Here is a 10,631-nt window from a genome sequence, read left to right as displayed (position 1 = left end):
AATCTTGTATGCAAGTCTGATTTTTGAGGGTCAGCCTGTCCATGCCACTAAAAAAAACAAAGAACAAAAAATATTTCTCCTCTCCTCTGGGTGCTAAGACTTGTAGATGGCTTCAGTTTGTGATCCATTCTCCTCCACTTAAACCCAAACTGCATTAGTAGGAGTAAGCAAGATGATGACTCGTTTGACTTGGCAAAGACTTTTTGCCAGATGCTCTAGTGGGTGCGGCACTATGGCGTTTGGCCAGGTTTCAAACTACATTCTCTTCTCAAAATGATTTCTCTCATTTAATCATAATAGTTGACATTTGGCTTGGACATTTTCTACTGACAGCCACATCATTCCACATATGAACAAAACACATACAATATCCCAAATCCCTGTCACCGCTTTAAACAAAATCATCCATTCTTCTGAAAAACACTCGTTCTAAACACATGAACTGCACCACCCAGCGCTCTGAGGCGGATGCTCTGATCCCCTCTGGATCATCGACCTCTGGGCCACTCTCACTTCCTCCTTGTAGAGACCACCTTAAACTCAGATTCATTCTTTGAACTTTTGTTGAAAATAAGTTTAAAACTCAAAAATGACAACCAGAGAAGAGCAGAGTTCATAACAGATCAGTTTATTGAACTTCCACAAACAGCTGACTCAACAAAGAGAGCGTAAAAGCTCCTCCTGGTCTTTACCAAACCATTCCCGACTTTGTTTTTAACCGTGTCAAACTTTATTTTATGACACCATTAAAACTCATTCCTGACTTCTTGATTACATTATTTCTGGATCCATCCTTATACCGTTTAAAAACATATTTTAAACTGTGCACAAAACAAATGCAATGTGTTGGTTACAAAGCATAAATGCTCTTGCAAAAGTCTAGTATGATTGGCAGTGAGTTCATGTTCATATATGATTCTGTAACCATATAGACTGCAGATACATTCAGATAATAAGCAGGCAGAACACTTAAAGCCATTATCATATAGATATACACCATATAGCAGGTCATATAACAGTGGATAGGGCAGATTAGTACTAAATAAGAAGTAGTTCAGTATGTATTATATATTTGTTCAAAGTGATATCTATTCAATACAACTGATTAATGTGTATAAGTCCTATCAGCACTGTCACTGGTTACAGGTTACTATGTGTTATGGATGTCTTGGTGGTTAGCTTTTATTAATCATTTATACATCAGTTCGTTATAGTGAACATCTAAACCTCTTTTCCATCATCGATCTCCACGGAGTGTTGCATTGTGGGTAGATTGCAGGTGGCTCACTGTTGGCTTGTTATGACGCTTCCTGTGACAGAAACACAAACTGGAGACATTTTCTCATATAAGAGCTACTTCTCAAATTATCATGATCTAAAAACACAATTTAAAGTTTTAATGTTGTGTGTCAGGGAATAAAAAAAAAGCATCATTCTGCAAAAAAAGATTAAATATTTTACATCAGCATGATTTGAATGAATATATATTTATTCAAGAATACACACCCCACGAACACGATACTAGGCATATTTAACTGGAGTTGCACGTGTACAGTCTGTGGATGCAGGTTGCTAACCTACTCTGCTAGCTAGTTGATACCTTTGCACTCCACCTTTTAGTTCAAACATGAAAACTTCTGGTTCCAAACAGCAGACAGGATAAGACTAAAATCTTAAAATCAAGTTTTATTCTTTTAGTGCTACAGCGCCCCCTGCTGTGTGGATGCTCTAGTCCGTGTTTTTTTGTTTTTGTTTTTGTTTAACAAGAAACAAGTTACTGATTAATCAAGAAGAAATGAATTCAAAGTACTATACTCTATATAGTGCCACATATAAAATATACTAAACATACTTCACTGACTCACCTTCTTCCTCACAGCTCACATGTGATTGGAGAAGGAAGTCGGCGCCCCCTGCTGGTTGGAGCCCTGACTGTACTGCACGTCCTGGAGGAGACAAGAAAACAAAACAAAAACCAGGACATATTCAGCCTGTAACTAATCATTATTTTTATTAGTTCGGTTTATCTACTTAACTAAAGGCTGGAACAATTAAATGTTTGGATTTCGGGCAAGTCATCAGGAGCCAAAATAAAACATGCAGAGCGACCCCTTGTGGCAAGAAAGCAGTCAAAGGTAGCTAGGTAATCAATCTCTGATTCGCTAGCATCACATCATCTAGTCACCGACCTTCAGGTGTGTGGCTACCTGCTGCAGCATGTTGTTTCCTGAGCATTAACTCACAAATGTCTTCTCACCTGGGTATATCCCTCCTGGCTGCAGTCAGGTGGGTAGCCTGCCTGTTTGCTGGTGTATGGTTCTTGTTCGCTGGCCCCCTGCTTGACGTGGGCATCAGGTGCAGCAGGTTTCTCCTGAGGAGGCGGAGCCAACACGGAGTCAGCGATGATGCCCGTCTCCCTATAGATGAACCAGAGGTTTCCCGCCCACAGGACCAGGTTAATGAAACCAAATGCCTGAGACGGGAGACAGTGAAGGTCAACCCTGGAGTCTCTGTTTAGATGTAGATTCAAAACTTTATCAACACAGAATAGAAGAATAGAATAGAAAAACCTTTTATTGTCATTGTACAAGCACAATGAAATTGTGGGACATTGTGAAACATCTTAATGAAGAATGTTCCAAAGTTCTCAAATTCAAATTTAGGCAGATTTTTGTTCCTAGAGTTGCAGTTTCTCTAATGGCCAGTTGAAGCCCACTCCAGAAACTAGTCAATCCCAACAGACTTCCATGTTAAAACACCTTCGCTGTAGAAAATATCACGTTTACAAAAGGGTTTAGTCTCCATAGCCAGTTTCACCTTTTATAAATGTTACTGGGGAGGAGTTGAAGAGAAGTATAATTGTTTTAAGTTATATCATGGCTTCAAAGTATGAATGATCTGGACTGAGGCCACACTGAGTGACAGGTAGGAGCACCTGTTCTTCAGTGTGTGGTCGCATTAAAAGACAAATTGTGTGCTCGAATCAAATGCGGTGAATACAGACACTCAAATGTTTTTGGATGCACAGATATTTGTGCCCCAAAGCTCCTTTCTTTATTACAAACACTAGCTGAAATAAGTAAATGTGACATATTTTCAGAGATTAGTCTTATTATGTCACAGTCATCGTTACCAGCTACTCTGCTGTGATGTAGCGCAGGTTTTGCCATGTCAGCATATTTTCTTGCTATGCACCCTGGACATGGAGTAATTTACAGGTCTGTCTACCTGACACCAAGCCATCTCACTTTTTCTGTCTCTTTATAATAGTGAAGCAGAATCGTACACAAATGTCAGCAATAAGCTTGTCCTTCATTTGTGATTGTCGGTGGCGTCAGGAGAATGTAAGGAGGGTGTGTCAGAGGATCTCTGCTGATCAGTTTACATCGGTTTTGGCAGTGTGTGCAGGGAAAGCTTGATCCTCATTTTTCAACCATTACTGTGATAGTTATGATATTTTCAGTTCAATAATCGCAGTTTAGTTAATGAATTACGTTTGAAAGTTGTGGCTTCTTTGTTTTGGATGTTTCTCAGTAATATTCTGTGTTTTACTGGTCAGTACTAACTCTCCAGTGTTGGCACCAGTAAGTTCTGAGTTTCCCCGTGCTATGATGACGATCAGAGCTGTGCTCAGGCCCAGTGAAAATCTTACCACAGAGGTGTTCAATCCAGACATAACCGGGTCGTGGACTTCACGACATCTGTTCTCATCCTCTTTACAGGCGGGGATCATAGTGATGACTTCATCCGGGTTGGTCGCAGTCTTTACGTCGGACAGACCTCTGGCCCAGGCTGCCGAACTCACCAGCCACATGAAGGCAAAGACTCCGGTGACTCCCAGGTCCTGAAATGGCACAAAGACAGAGTTAGGCAGGTTTTTCAGAGGACAGCTGGGAAGTCAGGTGGCTGTACTTACGATCAGTGGGCCCTTGTTGTTCTCCATGTACTTGTCAAAGAAGAAGATATAAATACTGAGAGCTGCCGTAGAGTACAGGAAGGCGAAGACGCCGATGGTGACAAAGAATTCGGCTGAGGAGGAGTAGTCACCAACCAGGAAAATCGGTTCTTTATTCTCAGACTTACAGGTGGGGGCGTCAAAATACTCCTGGTGGAGTCTGACAGAGGAGTTTAAAGTTTCCCTGTTAGTGAAGGTGATCTTTCACCGAAGTGATAGCAAATAACTAACACGCAGATAATAACTTCAGAGCTTTGATGTTCAGAAATGCCCAAATGAGCCCAAAACACCTCAAAGCTTTAAGAACCACTAAAGAGACAAAAAAACACCCAGGAGGGTGAGTGATATCATTGAAATGAACCAGGATAGTGCTGCATCCTCTAAATTCTATTCGAAAAAAGTTTAAATAGGTCAAAGTTAGTTTCACAGAGTTTGTTTAGTTCTGACCTGAAGGGATACTCAAACTCCACCTCTATACTCAGGTCGCTCTGCACCCAGCTCTTGCACTCCACCGCAATCTTGAACATACCGGAATAACTGCCACAGGTGGAGAAGGCAAAGATGGCGAAGAACTGGAAGAAAGAGCAACAACACATCACAAGCTGTGGAAACAGCTGACAGTCAGATGTTGACCCTGAACTGCAGTAGGCCTCCGCATTTCATTTTTACTTTTGCACTAAAAGCAGGACTGGTGGCTTTATTTTAAACATGTTAAAATAATATAACAAAGAAAGAAAAAAACATAAGAAAAACAAAACAATCATGATAACATGTTCAAAAAGGAGGAGAAAGACACATAAGCTTAATCCCACTGCAAAACGTTCTGTGTTTTTATTGGAATACTTACTTTCCGATAATAATTAAAAATTAAAAATAATTATAATGACTACAACTAACTTTAACATTTTCAAACCATAAACGTATAAATAAAATGCACTCAAAACTACAATCACTGATGCACGGATTGTAGGCGTGCTCACTGAAGGAACAATCCCATTAAAGCCTCTTCATTTTAGCCTGTTGTTTTTTCCATTTTGTCTATTGTGTGTCTTCAGTTCATAATAACACGTTGGATCAGAGTGTCACCCAGGGCTTTTGTACTTTTGACAAATTAATTCAGCTCCTACAGTGTAAAAGAAAACCTCTGGCAACGCGACAAATTAAAATCTGAATGCCGAAGAATCTCTGACATTATTGTGACAATTGGCCTTTTAGCAGTTGGTTAAAAAATCCAAACTTTAGTTAGTCAAACTTTACTTTGGAATTTTCTTGTAGATTCAACTAAAGAAACTGGAACAAACTTGTTTTTTGGACAAGCTGCAAGCATCAAACTGCCTAAAGATACAATTTAAAATTAGCTCTTTACTAAGTTTTGTGCTACGTATAGATACAACACTGATTCATCCCTTGTGTTGAGTGCATTTGTATGCTTGAATGATTCATATGTATGTGTTAATTGGGGTGGCTGTAGCTTAGGTGGTAGAGCAGGTCACCTACTGATTGGAAGGTTGGTGGTCCCTAGTCTGCATGCCAAATATCTTTGAGCAAGATACTAACCCCAAATTGCTCTCCGATGCATCCATCGGAGTGTGAATGTTAGTTAGAAAGCACTAAGAAAATGTGCTTGTGTGAATGGGTGAATGCACAAGTTGTGTAAAGCACTTTGAGTGCTCAGAAGAGTACAAAAGCGCTATATAAGAACCAGTCCATTTACCATTTAATTAGTTTAAAACAAACAAAAACATCCCTCTGAAAATGATCAGGTAAGGGGAAACAATGCGATGTTCAAAGAAAAACGGGAGAGGCCGGGAGAACTACTTTGGCTCCAAGAAATGTGGGGTGGCCCAAGACTTTTGCACAGCAATGTACTTCTTTAATATGATGCAGCTTATAAAGGCTGTACTGTAGTTTGGATGTCTCCTTTTATCCTGTCTTCCTTCTCTCACACCAGCCGGTTGTGGCAGATGGCCCCGCCTCAGAGGTTTCTTCCTGTTAAAAGGGAGTTTTTCCTTCCCACTGTCGCCAAAGTGCTTTGTCATAGGGGGTCATATGATTGCTGGGATTTTCTCTGTATGTATTATTGTAGGGTCTACCTCTCAATATAAAGCGCCTTCAGGCGACTGTTGTTGTGATTTATATAAATAAAATTGAATTGAATCCTCCTTATTTGCAGTTTATAAAGAATTTAGACGAAAAAGAGTCCAATTAAAAAACACTGGTACCAGGAAGAACGACAGAGTCTGCAAAAAGACATCAGCGCACCATTTTAAGTTATTAAGTTAAATTATTTAAAATACTGTCAGGTTTTGACCCTTTTCTGAAATAACTTAAATTTATATAAAGTTATCTGAATCTGCAGTGAACCGGTGTCTTTTCCACAGAGGAAGAGTAAGAAAACGTTTAAAGCCACCACCCGCTCCCTACAGCGCCCCCTGCTGTGTGCTGGAATCTACAGTTTCTGTGTAACAAGCTCGCTCGCTCATTAAAACCTGTATCAAAAAAGCGGCGTTCAGAATTCCACAACAAACTAAAAATATATTGATATAAACCATAAAAGTGTCTTTCATGTGTGTGTCCAAAGTCCTGCGTTATGCAGATGTGCATAAACTCTTCATATGATGATACTCATGTTTTCCTGTATGGTGAATCATTAAACTCTGCCTATGATGTTTCCGAGCTCTAAACAGGAACATGAACTCAGTTACATAGTGCATCCGTGCTGTGGTTGCAGTTTTTGTGGTGCAGCTGTTGGTCTGATGGACTCACCCATTCTAGGACCTTAATGAAGCCCAGAGGAACCTTCAGCACCCCAAACCGACCTCGGGCCACCAGCTGCAGACAGACAGATAAAAAAAGACACGCAGCAGGTAAAATATTTTAATTTTAGCAGCATGGTGAAACACAGAAAGACTAATGACCCACTGTTCACATGCACTTTTATTCAGGGACATCAGATTATCAGAGTCAATAACAAAAATGACAAAAACAAAACACATTTTTCTGAACACTCTCAGTTAGTTCATTGAAACTCATTTGGTTTTCAAGACCCAGCATCTGTTTATATTACAGTTGTTGGTTTAAAATGATAAACTTGCTCCAGCTGGGCACCTCTAGACTCAGCTTTAGATCCAATTAAAAGAATAAAAAGGGATGGTAGTGGCCAGGTGATGAGTGGTGCCTGGTTTCCTCCAGACAGTTCATTCAAACAGTTCAATCTTTGGCAGACCACAGAGTTTTGTTTCTCATGGTCTGGGAGTCCTTCAGGTGCATTTTGACAAACTCCAGGTGGGCTGTCATGTGACTTTTATTGACGAGTGGCTTCCAGCTGCCCACTCGATCATACAGGGCTGATTGGTGGAGTGCTGCAGAAATTTTTGTCCTTCTGGAAGGTTCTCCTCTCTCCACAGAGCACTGCAGGAGCTCTGTTTGAGGGACCATCCCTCCCTGACTAATGTCCTTCTACCCTGATCACTAAAATTGGCCGGGCATTGATAAGAGACACCATAGGAGGGAGAGTCCTTCTTCTTATGGTTCCAGATTTCTTCTATATACAGATGATGTAGACTTCTGTGCTCTTTGGGACCTTCAATGCTGCAGAAAGAACCCTTAGCACAAATCATAGGGTTTGTGCACATACGCAAAGTATATAGTGTAAATATAGATTAAATATGGTGTAAATGAGGTGCAGGGCCACCAGACCTAAAATTTTGGGTTGAATATAATTGAGTATTAATTCCAGTCTAAATATCATTCAGTGCATATTTGTCATAAAAACCAAACACAGCGACAATGAACCCTATGAAGCAAAGGTGTAACTCAAAGAGCAGGTGGGGGTGGATGGGGTGGATGGCGGGAGCCACCAGCTTCTACATATATCACAACACACACATCACAGTATGAGTACCTAGTATTCTGACCCTGCTCTCTTTTCTCCTAACTTCTCTATAAGGCACAAAAACAAATTGTTGCACAGTTGACGTCAGCAGCTCATGGTCATTCTGCACAAATGACCGGGAGCGAGGTCAGAAAGTACTGGTAATGTGCCCCCCAGCATCCATCTAAACTGTTCAGAAAAGCCTCAATTTTAACCAGCGTAGTGTGAAATGACGAAGAACCACCTGCAGCTAAAATTCAGTTCATAAGGAAATTCATTCAGTTCATCTGTACTGCATAAATAATGTTAGGCTTTGGTCCCCAAGAGAAAACCATGACTTAAACACATAGTGGACTTCTTGTAAGGTGCCCACTTTACTACCACCTTAGGAATATGAACATCCAGTGTGACGCAGAGGATGCCCTCCATTAATAGTCACTGTGACTGTGCTGCTTGGACATTCGGCTTGGTTGGTTGGACGTAATGAGCAGTCACGTGAGTTTCTGTCGCCTTTCCATAAGCTTAAAGTGGCCTGGTCATTCTCCTCTGACCTTTGCCATCATCAAGGCTTTTTACCACAGTGAACCGCCTCTCACTGGATGTTTTCTCCCTTTTTTTGGACCGTTGTCTGTAAACCTTAGAAATGTCCGTGTGTCAAAGTCCCAGCAGATCAGCAATTTCTGAAATACCAACGTGGCTCACAACAACAACAACCATGCAACGCTCAAAGTCACTGAAATCACCTCTCTTAGAGTGGATTTTTTTAAACTTCAGCTTAGTTTTATTGTCTGAAAAAGTTTAATTTTAATTTAGTTTTTATTTGTTCCAATGTCAGTTTTAGTTTGTTTTTTTTAGATACATGATTTGGTTGTGCTGCAGGAAGTAATTGATTGTGTGCGGGAATGGGAGGGGGCTCTTGTTGTTGTTGTTCGGGAGCTGGAGAGTGAGTTGTACCGGAGGACAGTCCTCGGGATTAACGGCCCGTTTATCTGTACCTCCTCAATTAACCGTGGTGAGAACAAACCGTCTGGTGCTTGAGAGCTTGCGAACGTTACAAAATATATATATATATATATATAAAAAAGCACAGCATGAAAGATGGGAGCTTAATTGCGCATCACCGCGGTCAATGATCCGGCTTGCAATTGTTTACCTTGAAAGCTTCAGCAAAATCCTGAATGCATCATTAAATCACACCTTAAGCTTTTTCGCGTTTGCTGTACTTAATAATTTATGATGATCAATTTGGATAAAAGCTTTTGATTATTAGAAGAAACAAATATAACCGTGTTTTGTCTGTTCGTTTACACGAAGTCTCGAATCAGTGCCTTTGAAAGAAAATCAGGTTAAAAAAACAGAAAAAGGTCGTTATATCTTTCATCGTTTTATTTTCTTCCTGTCATGCCCAAGTGGGCACATTTCCGTCTTGAACGCAGCTCCTTTCTTCCGTCGTGTAGTTTTACCAGTAATCCAGTTTTTTGTTTCCATAAATGAGCACACTGACCGTATTCACTGCTTTCTCCAGATCCCTGGTGTCGGATAATGGGCTTTTCCATTGGTTTGGCTTCGGAGCGACTCCTTGGGTGTTGGTTTTCGGTGCAACCATGCTGTATCATTAGTCGGTGTAGTTCTCCAGTATGCGGGATGTAATGTGGGTGTGGCCGTCTTCGGGAATTGATGCTGGATCCAGTGCCCCCCCCCCAACAGTTCTGTGTTTTTGCAAGCGTTTATCAGAGTTTTCCTTTTTTTCAGATTTTTTTCTGTGATACAGTGATACTGCTCAGCAGGGGCGTTTCTAGGATCACACTTTTCAATCATATATGATTGAAAAGTGTGTCGCGCAGTTAACATTAATGGACGGTTCCGTTTTCAAACATATTCTGCCTTTTCTCACTAACCTCACATTACAGTGTTACTTTAAAAATCAGCTTAATTAGAGGGATTAACTATTGTAGTATCAAAAAAACATTAATATCGAATAATCAAAAATTCAGTATAACAGTGCTTTAGGCTCGACCTGTTCATCAATAAATAATAAAATATTCAGTGAGTGAACTTTATTCACATGATGAACTTGAGTGGCATCCCACTATTGATCCATAACTTTAAAATGATGTTGGCTCACCCTTTGCAGCTACAACAGTTTCAACTCTTCTGGGAAGCTTTTTCACAAGGTTTTGGAGTGTTTATGGGAATTTTTGACCATCATTCCAGAAAAACATTAGTGAGGTCAGACACTGATGCAGGACGAGCAGGCCTGGTTCCATCTCCGCTTCAACTGTTCTGGTGGGTTGAGGTCAGGACTCTGTGCAGGCCAGTCATATTCCTCCACACCAAACTCTCTCACCCATGTCTTTATGGACCTTGCTTTGTTCACTGGTGCGCAGATATGTTGGAACAGGACCGCCAGACTTGTCCATTGCTAGATGGAGAAAAGTGATTCATCACTCCAGAGAACATGTCTCCACTGCGCTAGAGTCCAGTGTGCTTTACTCACTGCATCATACCCACTGATGTAAGGCTTAGGTGCAGCTGCTCAGCCATAGAAACCCATTCCATACGGACGTTTCTTGAGCTAATCTGAGGGCAAATAGGAGTTTGGACGTCTGTAGTGACTGACTCTGCACCTAGTTGGTACCTGCTAACCCCGTTCTGTGATTTTACGTGGCCTACCACTTCATGGGTGGGTTGCTGTTGTTCAAAAATCGCTTTTACTTTGATATAATACCGCTATCAGCTGACTGGAGTATTTAGTAGAAACAAAATGTCATGACCAGACTTGTTTCACAGGTGGCATCCTAT

At 40.8% G+C, this 10,631-nt stretch overlaps 1 protein-coding gene across 2 annotated transcripts; it reads right to left on the bottom strand.

Moving 5' to 3' along the window:
* Positions 1 to 612: 612 nt before the first annotated feature.
* Positions 613 to 9,583, bottom strand: LOC116335458 (synaptophysin-like). 2 transcript variants are annotated; one of them, XM_031759154.2, is made up of 8 exons: positions 9,334 to 9,583; positions 6,722 to 6,787; positions 4,403 to 4,527; positions 3,917 to 4,115; positions 3,653 to 3,844; positions 2,258 to 2,473; positions 1,866 to 1,946; positions 613 to 1,328 (listed from the first exon to the last, which is right to left on the bottom strand). In XM_031759154.2, exons 1-7 carry the CDS (start codon positions 9,433 to 9,435, stop codon positions 1,881 to 1,883), a joined length of 966 nt encoding a protein of 321 aa, XP_031615014.2. In that variant the 5' UTR covers positions 9,436 to 9,583; the 3' UTR covers positions 613 to 1,328; positions 1,866 to 1,880. The 2 variants fall into 2 exon arrangements, with proteins under 2 accessions (XP_031615014.2, XP_031615015.2); XM_031759155.2 differs by having other exon boundaries at positions 613 to 1,310.
* Positions 9,584 to 10,631: the final 1,048 nt, after the last annotated feature.

This window comes from Oreochromis aureus, linkage group 20 (genome assembly GCF_013358895.1).
Source record: "Oreochromis aureus strain Israel breed Guangdong linkage group 20, ZZ_aureus, whole genome shotgun sequence".
Classification (NCBI taxonomy): Eukaryota; Metazoa; Chordata; class Actinopteri; order Cichliformes; family Cichlidae; genus Oreochromis; species Oreochromis aureus.
Note: the sequence above shows the minus strand (reverse complement) of the source record. Positions and strands in the feature narration are given on the sequence as shown.